This window comes from Carassius carassius, chromosome 5 (genome assembly GCF_963082965.1).
Source record: "Carassius carassius chromosome 5, fCarCar2.1, whole genome shotgun sequence".
In the NCBI taxonomy this organism is placed as follows: Eukaryota; Metazoa; Chordata; class Actinopteri; order Cypriniformes; family Cyprinidae; genus Carassius; species Carassius carassius.
The window spans coordinates 21686787-21711265 of NC_081759.1; the positions used below are offsets into that span (position 1 = coordinate 21686787).

Here is a 24479-nt window from a genome sequence, read left to right on the forward strand (position 1 = left end):
TGCATACAATGTAATAATATTTCAGTATTTTCTTTTTTTATGCATATTAAATCTCACAGACCTCACACTTTTGAATTTTAATGTATATTTTTATATTTAGCCTAGTGTTGTCAAGTATACTTGCTGCATTAGATCTGCATTAAAGCGTGTGATCTTACTCTGCATTCATAGCTGCATGCTGTGTTAGAACTGCATTCATACACTAACACAATCATACACACTTGAGCGAGGGATCACCAGACTGAATAACAGTAGAAACTGCTGCAGTCATCAATCCATTGCTGTCGTGGGGCATGCTGGGTAATGGAGTGTGCCGGAGATGTGAGGGGAATTGACCACATCTCTCTTCTTTTTCCATGTGCTATTGAAAGGCTTCTTTTCTTCAGCACTGTCTTAAATATCCAGACGCCTGACAGCCAATTTGAACCCGGCCTGTGAACCGTCTCATATTTTAGAGAAAGAAAATGGAAAAAGACGTATCTCAGATAAAACCTCAAACTTTTTTATCTTATTTAGTGTATTAGATATGACAGAAGAGTTTTATACTTGAGATATCTTATGAGGGGCTCAAAATATTGTTTTGTAATAAAAGGCTTGACTAGAGTTTAGCTCTTGTTGCTATAAAAAAGAAAAACTGTAATGCACAAACTGCACAGAAGCAAGGGTTTAACAAAATCTTATATACAGTATATCAAATTATTCAGGATACCTGAGTGTTTTCAGAATGTAACCTTATAAGCCTACTGTATCATATGCACAAATTTCTAAGACTTCTAATATAACATGATTTACCTTTTGTACACATTTTACTACATGCGTTCTGTTATTTAATTTGACAATTTATTATTATTATTTATTTTATTTTTTTTAAACAAAAAAACTTTAGTATCATCTCACTAAGTCATATTATTGTGAGATTTAGAGGGAAAACTGATATTTGTATTCATAGTTATTTTGAACTTTCTATTCATTAAAAATGTATCATGGGTTGCACAAAAATAGTAAACAACACAACTGTTTTCAACATTGTTAATACTTCTTGAGCTGCAAATCATCATATTAGAATGATTTCTGAAGGTTGTGATACTGAAGAATGGAGTAATGATGCTAAAAATTCAGCTGTCAGCTGAATAAATTGTATTTTATTATATATTGAAATAGCTAACAGTTATTATAAATTGTAATCTTATCTACAAGATATACAAGATGGCGACGATGTATTTGGCATGCTGTCTGCAGACCGTCTTGTTGCTATCTCTTGCACCTGCTATGTTTTTATATATGTCTCATTTAGTTTTATATTGTAATGCTATATTGGTCTATGACCGTTTATCACTTTTAAACATCCGTAGCAAGGTCACTACCTTGCCTAACGTTAGGTGCGATGTTTGTGGACCGCGTTTCGAGCTTCCAACCTGTCCATCTCTTCCCCCTGCATACCTGTACCAGCTCCAGGTCGATCTACCACGCCCGAGACGCCGGAGAAGGCGCGGCAAACGTTTCATCGTGGCTGAAGTTCGCTCTCATTAATGCCCGGTCTCTGGTAAACAAAACTTTCATTTTAAATGACTTTTTTGCCTCTCAAACCCTGGATTTCTTGTGTGTTACTGAGACTTGGACAAAGCCCGGCGAGTTATCTCCGTTTTCGGAACTGGTGCCTCGCGGCTGTCACTTCTTAAACTCCCCGCGTTTGTCTGGCCGCGGTGCTTTGGAACAGTCTGCCTCTCTATATCAGACTGGCTCCTTCAGTTTCCATCTTCAAATCTTCTTTAAAGACTTTTTTGTTTTCTCTTGCTTTTGATGTTCATTGATTCTGATACGATTACTGCTTATTTTTTTCTTTTGTTTTATTTTTTCAGTTGTTTCTTTTGTCCTGTACTGCTCTGCATTTTATTCTCTGCTATGTACAGCACTTTGGTCAGCCTTGGTTGTTTTTAAATGTGCTTTATAATAAATATTGTATTGTATTGTATTGTATTGTAATAATATTTCAGTATTTTCACAAAAATATTTAAAAATAAACATATCAGACTTTTGCATGTTAATGTTTATTTATTTATTATTTATTTTTAAACAAACGAAAAACATTTAAATATCTCATTAAGTCATATTATTGGAAGATTTGAGGGACAACTAATATTTATATGCATTTTTATGTCAGTAGTTTGATATACTGTTATAAAGATCTCATTGATTTACAGTCTGTGGGATTTTCATCTGACTTTTTTGGACATATAAATATTTATGACTGTGGCAAATTCAATATTTCTGAATAAAATATTCAGAGATTGTTTTCCTCCTCCAGTATGAGCCCCACATTTTTGTACTTGATGCTACATGAGCCATAAAATGATGCATCAAATATTATCAAAAACACAAATGCGTTTTTTTTTAGGAAAATGTAAAAAAAAAAAAAAAACTTATTGTAAAGTATTTACTTTTAAGTTGTACTAGCCACCAAGTGGTGTGTTTGTAGCATCACACTATGCTATAATGGAAATATCTGCTATTCGACATGAGCCATGATTAGTTCATTCTGCCAAAAAAATGCAACAGATAATAAGGGGGTTGCCAAAATAAAGTGATTCATCCATCTGACTTGTCATGTGAGTGGCTCAATGTAAAATAAAAAATTCAGTGCTTTTAGGGCACCTTTAAAGATGTGTACCTGTAAATAATATGTATGTTCACATAAATGGCTTCATAGTGGCTATCGTGTTGCTCACTGTGTCTGTGTAACCTGTCATCAGACCCTTTTGTTTTTATTTTTTTTCAACAAGGAGGGTATCACTTAAAAGACCTAATGTGTACAAAATGGGTTTAGTGAGTGACAGGGCTGAAAGTCTGTGCCATCACTGGGCCCAAGAGGGCCAGTGTTAAGTAGGTCTACTGAAGGAGATGGAGCTGTCTCAGTGCCTGAGTGCAGTTTCCAAATTTCCTGCCAATGACAGCAATCATTCAGAGCTCTGGGAAATCGGATTTAATAATTTAACTTAATTATGCACTGTGTGCATTATTCAATGACCTTTTTTTTAAAACGCTCTTGGGCCGTTGTGATTTTTGGGAGGGTAATTATGAATATGCAACAGAGAGGCCTTTTTCTAATTAGATAATACAGCCTGTGATTGTTTTTCATACAGAAAAGAAAATGAATTTAGTCTCACCCCGTCTTGTCCTAAAAAGCATCCACACAGTCTCAGAAAAAAGGTATGAAAGCTGTCACTGGCACGTTACCTTTTCAAAAGGTACACTTTTGTACCTTTCAAGGAACTAATATGTACACTTTAGGTACTTATATGTATCGAAAAAAAAAATTTAAGTTATTAATAACTCACCCTCATGTCGTTCCAAACTCGTGAGACCTCTGTTTATCTTCGGAACACAGTTTAAGATATTTTAGATTTAGTCCGAGAGCTCTCTGTCCCTCCATTGAAGCTGTGTGTACGGTCTACTGTCCATGTCTACTTTGATGATGTTTTTCTTACCTTTCTGTACATGGACAGTATATCGTACACACAGTTTCAATGGAGGGACAGAGAGCTCTCGGACTAAATCTAAAATATCTTAAACTGTGTTCTGAAGATAAATGGAGGTTCCTGGTTTGGAACGACATGAGGGTGAGTTATTAATAACTTAATTTTTATTTTTCGATGAACTAACCCTTTAAGGTACCAATATGGACTCATTAGGTACAAATGTACTAAAAGGTACTGCCCCAGTGATAAGTCCAGGTCCATGAGTCCAGGTGTTTATTTTGGAGGTTTTTTTTAGTAGTGAATAGGTGTCGTCAGAATGAGAGTCCAAACAGCTAAAATATGAGTCCTCTATCCATTATATTCCTCTCTCCAATGAGAAAGTTGTGTCTTCTGAAATGTACACAGATCAATCATTGCATTACAAGCAAAATTAATCCAAAACAAATATATCACTATAGATTTCAATGGACTTTTTCACTGAAAGAAGCATTATTATGGATTATGGACATGGATTAAGAGCAAGTGATGTAAATTTCTCCAAATCTGTTACAAAGTAGAAACAAATGCATCTACATCTTGAATGGCCCATGGGTGCATTTGTTATTTTATTTAATTTACAGTTTTTCTCGATTACTTAAACACATTTCTTAAAACTATGCCTCATATTCTCAAAACAGAAAATACAAATCCATAACATCTCACCCAACTCCCCAAACATCATATTTTCATGTCAAAATCAAGCTCTGCACTCAAAACCCCAGACTTCACACACATCCTTTTTACAAAAATGAAGCAGACAGAAACTCTATTTTTATGTAAGGCAATTTGATGCATGTGTTGTAACAGAGTATAGCTTTCAAAAGTCACAGTAAAGTACACTGAGGTACACCTATCTGTTTTCTTCCCTGAATGTTCTTATGATCAAGGATATGGTGAAACATTTACAGTAAGTTTGACTGAACTCATTGCCCAGCCTCACTCATAGTCATACAATGGACAAGGACTTGGTCAACTAGTGGCCCAAATTTCATCTGAGACTCCTTGTCTTCTTGCCCCTCATCCTCGTCCTCCTCCTCTTCCTTTTCCTTCGCCTCTTCCTCCACTCCTTACTGTTCTTGCTCATCCTCTTCCTCCTCCTTCCCCTCTCTGGTGTCCTCGACCTTTTCAGTCACGTCTGGATCCATTGTTCCAAAACTGAATGAACTTACTGGGGCTCTTTTATCTACTGTATCTATTGAAGGTTCTGATTGGTGTGTGATAAATTTTAACTCGTAGTGTTTTCACGTGGGTAACTGTGTGCTAATTGAGCTCAAGCTATGCTGACTTGAGTGAACAATAATGAATGCTAGTGCTTTCTAAATGACAACATGTTGTAGGCAATGAGAAATGAAGGGATTTGTATGTAGAGTTTTGCAGTGACAGTTCAACAAATCTAATTCATGTGTCAAAAAAGGAAATAGTGTTTATAGTTTAGGAAATGGGTGTGCTTTTTAATAAATGGCGTAATGGTCTTGATATTTTAGTTCAAAAACCTGGTTATAGTGTTTAAGCAATCGAGAAAAACTGTAATTTAATTTGGATAAATTATGCATTTATTGATTAAAACTAGAATTAAACTTCTATTCTTTTTTCTTTACTAATCTGAGAAAAATGTGGGTGGTATTTTCCTGTAGGTTTTTTCTGTTACTTGGTGGTGGTGCCATTGCTTTACCATCATTGATCATCAATTCTGTGTTCTCACTCTGAGTCATGCGTTGTTGGTTGGCAGAATATGTTGAGGTGTGACCTGTGTCACAATGGCCCACTTATTATTTGTTGATACATCAGAGCTTATTGACTGCTGGTGGGTGATTTTAACAAGCACTAGGAGCACGTTGGCACACACTGATGCTGGGGGACACAGTAGGAATGTGAGTCTGTTTTGAGACTGATTGACTTCAGACCAGCATTCATGTTGTGCTTTAAATTTTACACAAACTATTGCATCTGTGGATCCTAATGAACTGGATGGATTCTGTGGGCAGTCACATGACTTCCATTAAGATTTCATCAGTACTTGGTCTCTGAGCTCACGAGAGAAAATTACTGCAGGATATTGTATTCCCACCTCATATTACAAATTATCTTTACTAACACAAGAAAACTCAACCAGCCTGAAGAAAAAAAAAAAACTACTAAATAGTATAGCCAATATACGGTCACAATGTAGATATCCCCCATAAAATCAATTGTATTCTGTACCATTGAATTTATGTGCTACTTTATTGTGCTTAAAGAATATGCACATGTCCAACAACACAGGCTTTAAATATGGTACCATGTCTAAAAAGCCCTACCAAAACATGATAGTCATTGTACTTTCTTGTTAGTGATGATCTTTAATATATTAACATAAACCCCCAACTTAATTAATTAATTAACCCAAACCTTTCTTACTTGGTTTCTGGTTCTGGAAGTAAGCGTGCCATACTTATTTTTTCTTCTTTTGTTTAGTGGCAATTTACATTTACACTGAATGTCACCACCTACCACCTACTGGGCAGTGGAGCTGTGCAATATTTTTTCATTTTATTACATCTTATAAAATGTTTTTATTACTTTATTACTGTCATTTATAATGTCTAAATATTATTTAATAACTACAAATTCATTAATACTTAAAGCTTTGAAGTGCTGGGAAAAGTTGTTATTGTTAAAACATTAGACCATTTCTGCCACAAGTTGTTCCTGTAGTTCTCTTACGAGAGTTCTCTTGTACTGCGTCTTAGCTAAGACGCTACGGGAAAAGTCTCTTTTCACGAAATACTGAAGCAAAAAATTATCCTTAATTTTGAACTTTTGTAAAGCGCATTTGCAGCAGTACACAGCCATAGGCGATACGGCTTGCTCGCTTATTGGCTGCTCTGCAGCAAGTGCACAACCTATCGAGCGCAGGCTGATGCAATATCAGACCAATTAGGACGCTTCGCGCTCATCACGCCACTTCCCGCCGAAACGGGTGTGGCCCAACCCTATAAAAGGTGCTCGAAAAGGCTGACTCACCTGATTTTTCATCTCTTCAGCGAAGCTCACGCATCGCTGGATCACGGAGGAAGCAAACGCCGCCATTCTGAAGCTGCTGGCCTCGCCGCCTTCTACTGCCATTCCTGCTGCGCTGTCCGGTGCCTATATCCTTTTATATCCTTGTGTGAGTTCGCCCTGCGACGCACACTCATAAAAGAGCTGCGTCTTTTTAAAGATGCCCTCGTGTGGCTCGTGCAGAGCCCCGCTCAGCGAATGAGATTGTCACGTCATCTGCGTCTCCTTCCTGGGTGAGGACCATGCAGAGCTCGCACTCGCTGACGGCGGCTGCCCTCATTGCGAGTTAATGCCTATGGTGACTCTGAGGACTCGCCGGGCGTTCTTCTCGAAGCCTGCATCATCCGCTGCGCCGCAGCGCCGTAAAAAGCGCCGCTCGCAGCGTCTACCGGAACCGCCTCCAGCTCTGCCGAGCTCGCCGGTTCCCCCCGCTTCACCGGCCTCCCCTGCATCGCTTCCCGATGGTCAGCGTCCGCTGTCTGCCACCGCGTCATCGGAGGAAGTGGATCTCAGGGCCGCGTCGGAGGAAGAGGACACGTGCTCTCTGCTTGCTTCGGGCAGTGAGGGTTGGGCGAGCTTCGTGGATCTCGCGCCTTCTGCTCAGAGGCCCAGCAGACGGGCGGATATCGATAAGGAGCTGATGCGAGTGCTCACGCTGGCCGCGGCGAGCCTCGACCTCGAGTGGTCTGCTCCAGCGCCCCCTTCTCGTTCCCGGTTGGATGGTAGCTTTCTCCCGGATGAGCGTTTTTCTCCCAGCTCAAAGCACGCCCCCTTTCTTCCTGAGCTTCACGAAGAAGTGGCGAAAGCTTGGAACGCTCCTTTCTCGGCGAGAGTTCGTTCATCTGTTTCACCAGCATTCTCCACACTGGACGATGCTAAGAACAGAGGCTACCTGTCACTTCCGCCGGTGGAACAGGCTATTGCAGCGCACCTTTGCCTGCCCTCTGCTGGACGGCGGACTAAGGCGGCGTTGCCATCCAAAGCCTGCCGCATGACGTCATCGCTGCTCGCACGGATCTTCTCTGCTGCTGGGCAGGCTGCGTCTGAATCCTCCCAGACCTCCGTCAGTCCCTATATGGGACCTCGCGACTATTTTGGAGGCCATGAAGGGTCCCCCCTTTGAGCCTATCCAATCGATTAGCCTCCAGCATCTGTCGTTCAAGACGATATTCTTGTTGGCTCTCGCTTCAGTGAAGCGTGTGGGTGACCTGCACGCGCTCTCGGTGAGCCAGTCGTGCTTGGAGTTTGGGACTAATGACTCAAGGGTCATACTCAAACCTAGGCACGGTTATGTGCCAAAGTCCCTCAACACGCCGTTTCGGGCTCAGGTTATTGCCCTGTCTGCCCTGTCGGTGTCAGGAGAGGATGGAGACTCGAGTCTTCTTTGCCCTGTTAGGGTTTTAAGAGCTTATGTGTCTCGCTCCGCTGTTTTTCGACAGACTGAGCAACTGTTTGTCTCGTTCAGTGGACGTTCCAAGGGAATGGCTGTTTCGAGACAGACTCTATCCAGATGGATAGTTGACGCCATAGCGTTAGCTTACGCTTCCAAGGGCCTTCAGTGCCCACTGGGCGTCAGAGCACACTCCACAAGAGGCGTTGCCTCGTCGTGGGCGTGATTTACTGGGATCTCCTTGCAGGATATTTGTATGGCGGCAGGTTGGGCCTCGCCGTCTACATTTATCAGGTTTTATAACCTGGAGGTTCTCGCCTTGCAAGCAAGGCTGCTGTCGGTATAGCCGAATCAGGGCCCTGATGGGAATTCTGAGTTCGTGAGCGTTATGCGCTACCGACTGTTATACGAGCTCCTTTTATAGGGTTGGGCCACACCCGTTTCGGCGGGAAGTGGAGTGATGGGCGCGAAGCGTCCTAATTGGTCTGATATTGCATCAGCCTGAGCTCGATAGGCTGTCCACTTGCTGCAGAGCAGCCAATGAGCGAGCGAGCCGTCTCGCCTATGGCTGTGTACTGCTGCAAATGCGCTTTACAAAAATTCTAAATTAAGGATAATGTTTTGCTTCAGTATTTCGTGAAAAGAGACTTTTCCCGTAACGTCTTAGCTAAGATGCAGTACTCGTTCCCTCTTCTAGAGAGAACCGAGGTTACGTTAGTAACCGAGTACGTTTTACTTTGTTAAATCAACGGTGAACGGTGGTGGAGATTTGTGTTTATTGAACAATGTTTTTCCTGGTTTCCACATCAGTGACTTTTGTTCTTTAGCTTTCTGTAGCTTTAACAGAATTCTGCGCTGAATTTGAATGATTCTCACAAGATTTAACAGAGATGTTGATTCTGTGGTGAATTCGACTGGTTTCTTCACACTGTATCTCCCAGTGCTGTGTAGTCTCGCGTAGCCAGACCTTCAGACTGCGGTAAGCATGACAGTTGCGTAGTCTGCTTGATTTTGCACTAAATTCTTCGATAGCAAAATCGCTAAATCCTGGAAGGACTGAACAGTCTGTGCTATATTATATAGAAAGCATCCAGCTGCAATAAATAAATAAATAAATAAATAAAAGTTTTTAATACAGAATGAGTAAATAGAGTAAAAAAAATATTGCTTTATGTTATGATAATTCTCTGTAGCATGTTTTTCAGAGAATAAGTTAATATGGCTACTTTCATACTTTGAAAGTTACCTCAGTTTTTAGAACTGAAAGTTGAGTTTATTCATTTACTCATCATGCAAGGAAATAGATCTAGACGGTGAGTCTTTGAGAAAGCACGACCTGATCATCAGGTTCCTGAGGGGTGTGAGGAGACTAAATCCTCCTTGCCCTAACCCCATACCATCTTGGGATCTTCCTCTGGTTCTTACGGCATTAATCTACTCACAGCCTTATTTTATTTATTTGTATTAGAAATGAGAAGATTAGAAATGTTAATCAAATGAATTACATTATTGTGCTAGTTGGGTATAAAGCATTGAAGGGTTAGTTCACCCCAAAATGAAAATTCTGTCATTAATTACTCACCCTCATGTTGTTCCTAACCCAAAAGTCCATCGTTCATCTTCAGAACACAAATGAAGGTATTTTTGAGGATTCAGACGCAGCCTGCCCAGCAGCAGAGAAGATCCGTGCGAGCAGCGATGACGTCATGCGGCAGGCTTTGGATGGCAACGCCGCCTTAGTCCGCCGTCCAGCAGAGGGCAGGCAAAGGTGCGCTGCAATAGCCTGTTCCACCGGCGGAAGTGACAGGTAGCCTCTGTTCTTAGCATCGTCCAGTGTGGAGAATGCTGGTGAAACAGATGAACGAAGATGAACAGATGAGCTTTCTGTGCACAAAGAAAACAAAAATAACGACTTTATTCAACAATTACAAGTAGAGGAATGCACACGCATGTGCCATGGTACTTTTGTGTCAATGACAGATGGAAGAGAGAAAAAAAATGTTGAATAAAGTTTATATTATTGTTTTCTTTGCAAAAAAAGTATTCTCGTAGCTTCATAACATTACGGTTGAACCACTGATGTCACATGGACCATTTTAACGATGTCCTTGCTATGTTTCTGGGCCTTGAACGTACTAGTCATGTTGCTGTCTATGCAGGGTCAGAAAGCTCTCAGGTTTCATCAAAAATAACTTGTGTTGAAGATAAGTGAAGGTCTTCTGAAGGTTTGGAACAACATGAGGGCAAGTAATTAATGGCAGAATTTTCATTTTGTGGATGAACTATCCCTTTAAATACAAATAATGATATTGAAATACAACACACACGTTTATATATTCAAGTCACATTTTCTATATTCAGCAGTTTACATGACAAACATAATAATGTAATTCATTTGTTTTCTCTGCATCGGTTTCTTTGTTTGCTATAGGAGCAAATTCAGCTGATTTGAATGTTTAAGTGGCCCAGTGATATTCAGACTGTAAACAGCAGTCACAATCATGACTTGAAACACTTTATGTATTTTATAAAAGTATACAGTGACAACAACTATAAGAATATTAAATTCTCATGGTCTTTGAATTCTTTGAGTTATGGTAAGTTTAAGGGTGCTTTTGCACCTGTCTCATTTAGTTCGGTTGAATCATACCAGAGTTCGTTTCCCCCTTTGGTGCGGTTCGAATGGGCAGGTGCGAAAGCAGCAATCGCACTCAGGTGGACCAAAGGCGGACCAAACAAGCGTACCGAGACCTGCTTGAAGAGGTGGTCTTGGTACGCTTTCAAACGAACTCTGGAGTGATTCGTTTGTGGTGAGAACGTGATCCGACCTCGAACAGACCCAACTGCAAAAATTATGGCCAGGGACAAAACCAGCCCGCGCAGTCGTGTTGTCTTGTAGTTGTGTTGTCTCCGTGTTGTTTGCTGGCTTTTCCTCTTATGTTGGATTTTTCCCGCACGTAAATTCTTACCAATCGAAAAGCAGTTTAGGAAATACGTCATGGCCAATGAGTGATGTGGATGTTGTCATGTGACTGCATTTTGGTTCGTTTCAACTGGTTCGGACCAAAGCAATCAGTGTGGTGTGAAAAGGAACCAAAAAAGCTGAAAAATGCTACAATGTATAATTGTTTGCCCTTGGTTCGGACCAAATGAACCGAACTAGAGATGTGAAAGCACCCTTAGTAATCTGTTTTAGTCTTATCAAAGTGCTCACATTGGCGCTGTGACAAAAAAAAAATTCAGTATGAATTTGTCAATCACAGAACCCTTAATGACTCATCACTAATAATTAATTTACATAGTTATTATGTAATAGCTTGTTTATTCACTTATGATAATATAACTTAGTTAAACCAAATCTCTACACAAAACACTAAATTAAGCCACTAAAAGCATATTGGATGAGAAATGCATTTAAAAATAAAATGTATTTGGGTTGTTCTATTTTTATTGAAAAGAAAGTGGAGGAAACAAGGGAGAATCCTAATGGGGGGAAAACAGCTTAAACCAACGAAGGCTTAAACACTTAGTGTGATTTAAGCTGTATTTTAGAGCATGGTTGGGGTCAAGAAATTACATTGACTGGTTTTGAAGTCCAATAAATTATTCTTCAGTTTCAAACTGTCAAGCCTTTTAGATTGACAGTGGCACAAGTTTTATAGGTCCATAAAAATGCAGTTGGAGAGCAATGTGCAGGTGTCTAATGTACATATTGCAGAGGAGGTATTGCTCACCGCAGTCATACACAGTACCTCATTCAATCAAACCATCTATTTATCCTTCGGTGAACAGATCTCTCTGAGCAGCTCTACATCCTGTTCACTCAAGTGCTGTGGAGGGCAATTTGATTAATGTGATGGTCAATGTACTATGGGAAAGTCCCCTATTCTGTGCATCTTTCACTGTGGCTTATGAGAAATAATTTCTGACCACAGATTTGACTGGTTTTAGTCGAATGATGAACGTCTTTCATTTCTTATAATGCTGAACGCTGTGCTGCAGATGGCTGTCAAGGGCAGAAATGTGGCATTCATCAGACCCTCAGTTTATGTGTCAGCATTTTTCCCCCAAGCTTTTTTCCACCACAGACAGTTTCATCTTTGGTCTTCTTTGGTTTTCATTCCTTTATCCTGAAGTAAAGACATGAAAATAAACAGTCTTTTTTCAGCTATCTCTCATGGTGCACCAACATGATTCACAGCTGGGCATCAACATCCAGAGGCAAACAGATTGCTTAACCAGAGCCATTATCTAGAGTCACTGACTCCTCTTGAATTTGAATGCAGTTGTTTTGTATTATGGAGTGGATGAATAGGAAAATAACATCCTCTCTTGGTAAACCTGCATCTCATGAATGAAGGGATGCATTTCAGTGGTATATAAAGACAGTGAATGTAAATACAAATTGGTTATTAGAACTAAAGCCTGTGGAGATTTGCATCAAGAGGTTTGCTTACCTGAAGCTTTGTTTTCATGTGTGTATGTGAATTTTTTACTTTTTTGGATGCATGTGGACACTGACAGTGTGTAGCATGCTGTGATCAGGGGCGCCCCCAAGGGGTGGCCAGGGGAGTTTGTATAAACTCTGGCCACCCCTGCGGCCACCCCTAGGATTATTTACAGTGGGTCCTATTAATTTAAACGCAGAATGTAAATTCACAATAGTTTAAGAAGTGAAAAAAAAGTGCAGCACCTGCTGCAGCCACAGTTTTGCGTCTCTGAGCACAGGGCCGGCCCGCGGTATAGGCGGTATAGGCAAATGCTAAGGGCGCCACTCATCCATAGGGGCGCCAGAATGAGTGAACCAGTGAATTTTTTTTTTTTTTTTTACATATATATTTTTTTTATAATAGGCTACTATTTAAAAACCATTAATTCGAAATACTACCAAATAAAGCAAAAAAAAAAAAAAAAGTCCGGCTATTCAATCTTCCCCTATCCATCGAGTGCTTGAAGTGCGTCAGAAACAGAGCGCGCGCGATCAGTTGTTGGTAATTTGTTGTGTAGCGTGCCCGACGCCGCATCCAATGTAGACAGCACTGCTTTTGTTAACACACAGCTCGTAGAAACGGGCCTGGCAGCTCGCGCCAGTTCTAGACACGGTGAAAGTTTCCTGATTGTGACGGAAGGCCGAATTTACATGACACATTATAAATGAGCATAGTCTGCGATAGATACAGTGCCAAAAAGAAGAGAAGAGGATAAAGGCAGAGGTAAAGAGATGTAGTGAAAGAACAATTTATTGCATAGGAGTAAGATACTATAATTTCATGGCAGTTATTTTTACCTTAAACTTAATGTTAGCAGTTGTTCTGAGTTCTGAGTCCCCAGACTGTGATTATGGCACTTCAGATGCAGCTTCTGTTTTATCTACATTGCAAAGATCAATTTTGTTGATACTGATTGCATTTGCTTGGTAACAGCCCAAATGCAAGTATTTGACCTAAAATATGGTGCACACTTTTAGAAACAATGGTGTAAAGGTAAAAAAAAAAACTCAGGTGTCTGCACAATTAAAAATAAGATATCAGCACAATAACACTCAGCAAAATAGTGTAGTTATCGTTATCGATAAAGTCCTAGAACTCACAGAGATATAACTTTTTGTCTATATTGCAAACCCTTATTTTTTTTTCTTTATTTTAATGTGCCACCCCCAAAATTTACTGTGGCCTCATTTGGCCACCCCTGTTAACATTTTCTGGGGGCGCCACTGGCTGTGATACAGATCTACAGGAGCATTTTGATTACCGTACTAAATGTCTCAGCACTGATCTAATGATATTACAGAGGCTTCCCTCAGAGATTGATATATTATATGATTTGCATTGAGAGTTTCACACTGCAGAGGTGTTGAATGGGGATTCCCTTTCAGTGAGCTGATGTAACTGAAGTGATTGCTTATGGAGTTGTCGTTTGCCACTCCTAACATGCCCACACCAACACTATTCTCATTTATATCACATTCTCCAGTCTGGAGATGAGTGTGTTGATATAGATACCTATACTGCAAAAGGCTTTAAAGGGACAGTTCACCCAAAAACTCACACATTGTTCCAAACTTCTATGCTTGTCTATTCTCTGTGGAAATGAAAGAAGAATGTTGGTAACCTAGTGGTGTGTTCACACCAGACACAAATGAAGTGCTAAGCGCAGGTGATTTACATGTTAAGTCAATGCAAAGACATGATAGACATCCTGCGATTTGATTAACGCAAATGAGGTGGCGTGAATGAGGTGATTCACGCAAATTGAGCGTTTCGGGCGTTTGATGCGCATAACGCATGAATCCTGCCAGTTCTATCTGAACTTTGGTGAAAATTCGCACCGCGTTAACCAATCAGGAGTTTGCTCTAGTAGTGACGTCATTACGACTTAGCGAGCGGAGACAGAAATCCGAAACAACAATGGAGGACAAAATCATCGTCGCTGTATGTGGATACCTGGAGCTGTACGATACATCTTCGTACTTTTATAGAAACAGGACAGGATATATGTGTGATCTCCCGCGGACGGGATGCAAGTCCTGGCCACTGCAATTTTCCTTCTCTGTATATTTACAATAAGACGAAATATGATATCAAACAAAACTGCCTCCTTTTGTTTGAATTTAAACATAATAATAGCCACAGAAATGTAATTCAGGTAAATGTTTAGGCCTATATAGCCTACATTACAATGAAACAAAATATTATATCAAACAATATTGCCTCTTTTTATTTTAGTTTTAACACATTAATAGATTAATTGAATAAAGACCAAAGGTTACCTGTTAGAGTTACCCAAAACAAATTATATTTAATGTTTAACCACTAAAGAGACATCAGAGCCAGCAGAAAATGTCAGAAGGACTAACGTTAGCCAAGATCAGGTGGAGCTGTTCATCTCCGAAATCGGCGAAACACATTTTTAAATAGGCGCCTTATAAATAAACCGCATATTTGAGTTTTAAACAACTACATTCTCACCTGAAATACTTTTAAAACTTAGTTTCATAACATAACACGATAACAGTAATATTTTTTTAATCATCCGAATAAATGATGGTTGAAATAACAATGCTGTGTGAACTCAACCAATCAGGAGCCCCTCCCATTATGTGAATTTGCGTCTGTTGTGAAGTGTTTCAGGCGCGAATGAAGCGAATTTCACACGCCAATGAAGCGAGTAAACTCAAAATGTTCAAGCGTCCAACTACGCGTGAATAGTGTGATTTATTCACCAAGCTGCATCTGGTGTGAACGGTCCATAACAGTTTCAGATCCCATTGACTTTTTCATTATTATTATTAATGTAATATAAAAGTTAATAGTGACCATGGGCTTCCAAAAATGACAAAACATACCATAAAACTTTCAAATGTGACTTTATAGACATAATAATCTCATCTGCTTCAAATCTCATTCTTGTTCACATAAAGTACATTTTATTCTAATAATGAGTCATTGGTACATTAATAATAATCTGGCAAATTTGATTATGCATATGTGAAACTTGAATCTGGTCTTTTTCTCACACAAAGCTATTGTATACTAATGTAGCGTCACGTTTACTCTTTTTATTGCTAACACTGGATCGTGCATCTCTGCATAGAGATGCACACAGATGCACACTCAGGATTCTGCAGAGCAGAGAATTAGCTGAATTTAAATATTATGTTGTTGATGTCCGGAAAAAAACAACATTTAATTTAGTCAAAATATTGACATTTCCCCTGGCATTGATTGTCTTTGTCAACATAATGAGATCTAAGGGACCACTTACAAGAGAGGCTCCATTCCGGATACTGTGTTTACTGTGGTTTGGCACAACAGACTGTTTGATTGTCCGTTGATTTTTTGCATTCTCTGCACACAATGTTATTTATAATTGTTACAGCATCATTTGCATCTAAAGATACAGTGTTATGACATTTTTCTATATTTCAGTTTGTTTTAAATGCAAATGCTTTTTTATTAATGAAAAAAAGTGTTGCTTCTCATTTATTTGTAAAGAATTATGATTTTATATAAAACCACATGCCTTCCTCAGTTTATCAGGTCTGCATGGCAAGTGTGGTATTTGGCTAGATATTATGCTATGTTTCTTCATGTCTCAGAGTACTATAATGGTTCCTGATCCACTGCAGATAGAGCAGGTCAGGTGACATGCAGGGCTCTGTGCAAATTTTCCACTGAACACACAGTGACATCTAGTGCTCTCCTTTAGGAACTGTATTTAAACTGCCAACTAATTGAGTCAAATGTCAGGATGATGCTTAGGCAATTTCAGGAGCTAGTCACATCTAACATTGTGGAAAACTACATTCACACACATTCAGTGTTATAATATGCTCTGGACAGTAGTTGTTCTCTCTGTTGAGTCTTGTTATTTTGTCAGGGTATATAATGAGGCTCTGCCATGTTGATTATTACTCATTAGTATATTTGTTTGTTTATGGATGTGCTCACTGTATTCAGACTGCCCTTGGCTTCACACAGCACACTCATCCTCTCTCACTTTAGTGCTTGAGCAAATAATGGCTGACAGTTAAGGTCACATGACCCAAGTCTCTTTGCCTCCACTCTTTCAGACCCACACCATAGACAACTACTCCATGAGACAGAAAAAGCCCTACAAAGAGAGAGAGAGTGTCTAGATAATGAATATGTGCATATATATATATATATATATATTTTTTTTTTGCATCATCTCAGTCTGAGATCATTATATAACTAGATGATGTAGGTAGATTTTAAGTTGCTTCCAGAATGGCTGTGTAGAATTTGTTTTTAGTTTTTTTTAAAAAGTATTTTTAAAGGGTTTTGAAAGCACTCTTTATTATAAACTAAGCTGGTCTAATTTTGTAGAAGAAACTTTATTTACCCAAGTTTCTCTTGAAAAAAAGTATAAATGTATTGTGCATTTTTGTTGCATTTACAGGGACCAGTGACCCATATGTGAAGTTTAAAATCGCAGGGAAGGAGGTTTTCCGCAGCAAAACGATCCACAAGAACCTGAACCCAGTATGGGATGAGAAAGTCAGTCTGCTGGTGGAGAGTTTGAAAGAGCCACTCTATGTGAAGGTAAATAATTGTAAATGTAGTCAGAGTGCTTTGTTCCAGTCATTAAATTGACTTTTAATGGCTGCTTAGTCATTAGTGATTTAAAGAGTCTATCTAATGTATTCTAATTTTACAGTTTGTTGTGTGAAATGACATGCCTTACTGTTGGGAGTTTCTTTCCTCTACAGGTCTTTGACTATGACTTTGGGCTGCAAGATGACTTTATGGGCTCTGCATATCTCTATTTAGAATCACTGGAGCACCAAAGGTCTACTGATGCTTTGTGACACATTGATGAATCGGAAACACAATCTCAAGTGTCATAATATCAATTAATTTACTTTGACACTGCTGCCCCCTAGTGTTTTTTAATATATACTGTATATGTACAAACATACAAATGCTGAGGAATGTAAGAACTGAAGAATTGATGTAAGAATTGAGCATGGCAGGATTGTGGTTGTTCATGCTGTAGGTTCCCTCTCCCTTTTAGGAACTTGGATGTGACCCTTGACCTCAAAGATCCCCACTATCCCAACCATGACCTGGGTACACTGGAGCTGGCAGTCACACTTATTCCTAAAGAGGGAGACTTCAGGGAAGCGGTGAGTTTTTTTTTTTTTTGTACAATTTATTTATCTCTTTTTCAAGCTTATGTATTTGAACTGAGAATATGAAGTGGAGGTGTGAGATGTGCTGCCAATTGTGGTTTCATACAAAAGTATAAAAACTCAATGAACTGTACATTTGTTTTACTTTTTTTTTTTTTTGCAAATACTGTATAATCAAATACTTCAGCTCTTAAACACCAAGAACATTTACTCTTATTCAACTCTTATAAATTCCAAACAAGTACAACATGGTAAAACCTTGGAAATGTATTGGTCGAGAGTTGTGGGAGCTCTTCATCAAATTACTTTTTTTTTTTTTTTTTTTAAATCTAGTGCTTTCTGTGATTTACACGTAAAAGTTTAAAAGTTTGGGGTCAGTGTTTTTTTTTTGTTTTGTTTTTTCTTACCCAAATTTTGAACAGTAGTATTGGGTTTCAAATGGCTTCATATACTGTATGTCACCCATCTTACTGCAGTACAGAAGACTCCAAATGCATTCTCTGGGCTGGATGAACCAGTGTCTGAAAATGAGTCCAGTTATCCATTAATCAGCTAGTGTCCTAGCAAACTCACCCTAACATTACTTTAAGTGTTATGCAGTCATACGCCACATTTTTGCATTCAATAATGCCCAGGATGCAAGAGTAATTATTGCTCAGCATGTATAAAGCATTTCTGGAAAATGTAACTATGCACAAAGTGTACCACGGGCAGTACGTTGGAACGTTAATAGGGTAACAAGTTTTCGCTGTAAGTTTATGGGGGAAATAATGGGGTCTTACAAAGAACTGCATCATAAGAAAACTTACAGTATATTAGTAACTTTAGCTCTGAAGTCTGAAGCTGCTTCCTCAGGAAAGTTTATCATTCCCACATGTATTAAGTCTTGTCAGTTGAAATAATAGAAATAATGAGAGGAGAAAGAGATGTTAAAATATTAATATATTCTTTTTGGCTCCTTTATTACGCCAGAAATGGAATGTCAAGCTGAGCACATTGCATCGTGGGATACATACTGCATTATGTGCACATTAAACATGCTACTGTATACTACAGAAATAGTGGAGTGTTATATAATGCAAGATATAGGCTAAGACTTCTTTAAAAAGTCCCTTGATAAACAACATTTACTGACTGTATGATCCAGTCACTTATAACACCTCTATAGATACGGTATGTGTGAGTGTGCCTGTGTATCTTTGTGTTAGTGTACTAACAAAGCTTTGAACATTTTCTTTGTTTGTGTGTGATTTAGTGATTTTATTAGCTTATAATGGCTGCCCCCAAGCATAGCTTCCCTAGGCTGCCTCCTTATGACCCCTTGACTCTTCTGAACAGTATCCAGACAGGATGTCAGGTTCACCTCTAACACCCTGTTAGAGAAGGCAAGGGGTGGCTTTATAATGCTTTGTCTCATTCACAGACCATGCTTATGAGAAGGAGCTGGAAACGATCCAGTAAGGTAATAACAGCATGCCTGTTCCCCACCTGATCCCCGCCTTCTGCAGTTCTCTGCTCAGGCTGAAGGGGGCCTTGATCCCCAGCCGTTTTCCTTTTTTACCCTCTCTTACCTTTTTTTTTGTTTCATTCGTAATATCTTTATTACGAAAATAATAACTTTATTTTCTATGTGCTGCAATGTACAGGGTGAGAAACACTGTCATCTAGTGTACAAATAAGAAAATGGACCTTTGTCAAGTTCAGGGCACCAATTTTTGTCCTGCCTTTAAGGCTGAAATTAGCAATCAGTTCCACATACAAATTCAGGGCTGCCAGAGTTTCCTTTGTGTATTGCAGCAACTGAATGAGAAAATAAAGCATACTCTGTTCTTGTCATCTTCATACTGAATCGACTGCACGGTGCATGTGCTGCAGTGTTCTGGCAGCAGATTTGGCACTTTATTGTTGTAGTCACGCAGGATGTGATCAGAGCAACCACTTATATAACCTGCTGATTTTGCATATGTAAAGCTATGTGTACACAAACTTCTTTTCTTAGCATGAAAATGATGCATATTTTACCTAATTTGGAGCATAATTATTTTATTTTATGGTATTGTAGCATATTCTTGTGGTGGATTTGTTTTTGTTATTATTATTATTATTATTTAACAAATTTGCTGCTGTTTATTTCAATGCTTTATCCATCCATCCAAGTGACAATGTTGGTTTCTGAATTTTATATTTTTGTGTAATATATTTATTATATATCAGAGTTATTATGATTAACTAAAACAAAAACTATTAAATCTTATTAACTCTGTTAATTGAAATAAAGCTAAAATAAAATAAAATATAAACATTAGATAAAAAAACGTGGCAAGTAACTGAACTAAATTTAGAATGAAGCACTTAAATTACTACCTGGAAATAAATAAAATAAAACTGAACTAAAGCCAAAATATAATGAAATAAACATACATTTATATTAAAAAGTAATATAAAAAAATAATTAAATGAGAAAAGCACATAAAATGGAATGTTAAATTAAAATGTAAATATAAAATAATACTGGAAATATAAAAATAATATATTTTTAAAATAATAATAAAAGCTATAAATATTTGAGTAAAATATTTAAATAGTAAATATTTCAAAGAATTCTTAAAAAAGCAGGTAACTTACAGTAGCAATCCAATTTCTTTTTTTTTTTTTGAGACTTTTTTTTAACCCTTTCGAGTCGATTAACGCGGATACGCGTTTTGAGTCATTTTCTCCTGATAACCCCGAAAAGACCTTAAATTACACTTTCAGTTTTAATCGTACAGATAAGAGCAATACATCAATCGAATCTGTAAAGGGTCTACTTTTTTTTGGATACAGACATAATAACAACAAAACTTTGTGCACTTATAAAATAAAGATAACAAACAAGGTGTGCTGTCTGCAGCCTTTGTCTGCGCTTATCTTCATTTACAAACAAGTCATTAAAATGAACTGTAACTCCGTGAATACTCAACGAAAATACATGGGGGAGATATCTATAGAAAGCTTGACATGTCTATTTTTAAACTAAACAAGCCGCCGAAAACAGATATTCTGTGATAAAGTAATCCATATGAAAACAACGCGATGTCTGTTTTTCAAGTCTCCCTTCATTATATCTAATGTGACCACGCCCCCGCGCTGAACGCGCTATTCAGATTCAAACTGAAGCGCGCGGCTTGAATACGCCCATACCAGAAGAAAAAGCAGCGAGCCTGTTCTTCAAGTGTTTATTTTACTGTTTGCTTCGCGATGAGAGGAATAAGACATAATTCACCCCAAAAAGATGTCATGTGGTTGAGGATTTGAGAAATGGATTTCCTCAGAAAAAAAGAATGCAGCACTTTATTCAGCAGAGATCATAAACATGAGTAAGTCTCTTTTTATTTATTTATATACTTGTACTAGTTTTCACATAACGTGTAAACATTTTACTAGTTAGACTTTTTCCAAATACTTTTTCCAAACTATAATTCCTGACTAAATGTATAGTAATCAAGTGAAACATTATGAAGTTTCAATAACAATATACAATACTATACCATTCAAAAGCTTGATGTAAATAATATAAATGTAACAAATAGATAACTGTCACAAATGTAAAAACGTGCTTTTCTTTCAATTTATTCCCCCTAAAAACCCAGAAAAATATTCTCAGCTCTTTTCAACATTAATAATAATGATAATAATAATAACAATAAATGTTTTTTTTGTAGAAAATAAGATTGTTAAAAGGATTCTGAAGGATTGTGTGACTGGAGTAAGGATGCCAAACAATTTGTTTGAAAGTCAGCTTTGATTGTTTCTAATAAACTGTTTAACTGCACCCCCAAGTGGATATTAAATTATGTTGTGGGATAGTTAAATATATTCTAAATAAACTACAAACATAAAATTATATAGATTTATTTTGTTCTTGCATTCTTTCTTGTAACTCCTTCCTCTCAGTGGCACAGATGACTGAATGGCTCATTATGCAGCTCATTATGCAGGCCTTTGTCTTCTCAGGTGTAAATCACAATGATATTCATGGTAGTTGACGCCTACTCGCATATGACTTTTACCAACAAAAAGTGTCTTAGAAAATTTAAATCAATATATTGTTCTCTGTGAGTGAGTAAACAAGATGATTTTCACATCATTTAGAAAGAAAAATTCTAGGCTACAAGCTCCAGTTCTCAAAAATCCCGGGAACCATTGTTCTTTATGTGTTTTTTTGCCTTATTCAAGTGTTTTAACATTTTTAGTTTTTCACTAACCACGCATAATATTTTTTTTCTCAAAAACACAATCATGTACATACATGCATTTCTTATATTATTATAGCCCAGTTTGTGCTGATTACAGTGAGATTAGACTTTACCCATTTAGATATTTATAAGAAACTGAAAAAAGCACAAATGTCAGGGCATGACAAAACTTCTCCAGGCCCCAAAAATACCCTTAGACTCCAGAGGAGTCTAAACAAAAACTATTAAATCTTATTAACTCTGTTAATTGAAATAAAGCTAAAATAAAATAAAATATAAACATTAGATAAAAAAACGTGGCAAGTAACTGAACTAAATTTAGAATGAAGCACTTAAATTACTACCTGGAAATAAATAAAATAAAACTGAACTAAAGCCAAAATATAATGAAATAAACATACATTTATATTAAAAAGTAATATAAAAAAATAATTAAATGAGAAAAGCACATAAAATGGAATGTTAAATTAAAATGTAAATATAAAATAATACTGGAAATATAAAAATAATATATTTTTAAAATAATAATAAAAGCTATAAATATTTGAGTAAAATATTTAAATAGTAAATATTTCAAAGAATTCTTAAAAAAGCAGGTAACTTACAGTAGCAATCCAATTTCTTTTTTTTTTTTGAGACTTTTTTTAAAATGCTAAGCTGTTACTCATCAACCTAATTAAATCAATCTATAAGTTGAAGTTCTTTTAATATTTTTTTTACTTCCATGTGTTGCGAATGGATTGTTTTGTATGAAAGAAGCATGTTGGTCTGGGACATACTACTCTCTTTGTCTCTGGTTCATGCATGCATGTGTACAGCAGACCTCTCTGTTGTCTACTAAGTGAAAGTCCTAGTTTCAATGGTAATTTGTGGTCTTCAAGTGGAGTCCCAGTATAAGACATTTCTAACACGCAACCTAGTTGCATTGATTTGCGCTATTCAAAAGAACAAATGCCTCAGTTGCATGTCCCAGCAGAGGTCAAGTAACTCCTGTTTTGATTTGGCTAATGTTGGAGCCCAACCTTTTTAGAGAGGCCCAGAAACATGAAAGTGGCTCTCCAGCATGTGGTTGAGGACGTCCTGCTGAAAGGCTTACCCCACCCAAGCCTTTGAAGCTCCAAAGTGGGCCATGTCGGCTGGGTCTCGGGAATACTGTAACAGCGCTAGGATAACTACTTTTACACTGCTCACAGTGCACACTTGGGTGTCTCTTCTATTTATACTCCCTATATCTGTTTCATTTCCAAAATACTGTAAACGATGAGCTCTGTAGATGCAAATCAAGTGGGATTTGTAATTGATACATCTCCTAAATTAAAACTTCTGCTATTATATATAAATATATAAATAAAACTTAACCCTGAAGTGCATGGAAGAACAACATTAAAGCTACTTCTGCATCTATTTTCTTAATCTACTTCATGATTTTATACTTTCATCTCTTTTAACCATTATGTCACTGAGAAAGTGTAGCCTTTTTTAGTCACTATTAACATCAGAACAAAACAAGCTTCTTTTGGTCAGCATCTTATGGCCAAAGATCACATTAGAGCTCTGGATGCTCATGTTAACCCTCACACAAAAAGAGTTATTTTACAGTGTACAGTCAGAGTTACTAATATCTGGAGAGAACGGCATTAGCTGCCTGCATTCAACATCAAAACTGTGTGTTTTTTTTTTCAGCACAGGTTTGCTCAGAGTTGAAGGAATATGCATTTTAATCAAGAAACACATTAATAAAGACTCCAAATGAAGCACGGAGATATCTATTAAAATAGTTTGTTTTCAGTCCTACTGCATTAGTCTGCATACAGTATATACAATTCTTATAGATAATAAACATATATATTACATGGTCATAAAATTAATACTATAATGTTAGCATTTGCTCTACTACATTTATTCTTTAAAAAACAAACGAGAGCTTCATTATTTATTCTGCAATATTTCTTTTTATTTGTAATGTAATGTTGTCAAATATGACCGTAAACATTTCTTCATGAGATTCACCCTATTTGACAATCTTAGGGGGGTTTAGTAGATTTTTGCTGTTTATTTCATAGATTGCTGTTCAAAAGTTTAGGGTCAGTAAGATTTTATTGAGGATGTATTAAATTGATCAAACGTGACATTAAAGACAATAGTTTAACAAAAATGCTGTTCTTTTGTATTTTCTATTCATCAAAGAATTCAGAAAAAGTATACATCATGTTCTCAGTATTGATAATAAGAAATTAAAAAAAATAGCACTAAATCAGCATATTAGAATGATTTCTGAAGGATCATATGACGCGGAAGATTGGAGTAATGACTGCTGAAAATTCAGCTTTGCCATTTTAATATGTTACATTATTTTCAATGTTAGTTATATTTCACATTATTTCTGTTTTTACTGCGTTTCTGATCAAATAAATGTTCAAAAGAGATGTTAAAAACATTTAAAAATCTTACTGACCCCCAAATTTCACACAGTAGTGTATATTCATGTTTTACTCATGGAAAGATACCGTCGACACACTGTTGTCTGTGTTTGTCTCTGTCTTTGCAGTGCCGTCACTCTCTGTGTGTATGTTGTCCTTGCATACTGCGTCGCTAAAATATGTGGCTTCCATGTTGTTGTTTTCTAATCAAATTTCTGAGCACAG

General features: G+C 37.5%; 1 protein-coding gene across 6 annotated transcripts in view; it reads left to right on the top strand.

The window, feature by feature from the left end:
* Window positions 1-24479, top strand: part of LOC132141009 (multiple C2 and transmembrane domain-containing protein 1-like) — a 179778-nt gene that overhangs the window by 90050 nt on the left and 65249 nt on the right. For 4 of the 6 annotated variants that reach the window (XM_059550144.1, XM_059550146.1, XM_059550148.1 and 1 more), the window contains exons 3-6: window positions 16867-17009; window positions 17177-17256; window positions 17482-17593; window positions 19023-19061. In XM_059550144.1, the coding sequence (XP_059406127.1) occupies window positions 16867-17009; window positions 17177-17256; window positions 17482-17593; window positions 19023-19061 (374 nt within the window). The remainder of the gene's footprint in view (window positions 1-16866; window positions 17010-17176; window positions 17257-17481; window positions 17594-19022; window positions 19062-24479) is intronic. The other 2 variants (XM_059550145.1, XM_059550147.1) reach the window with 1 other exon arrangement.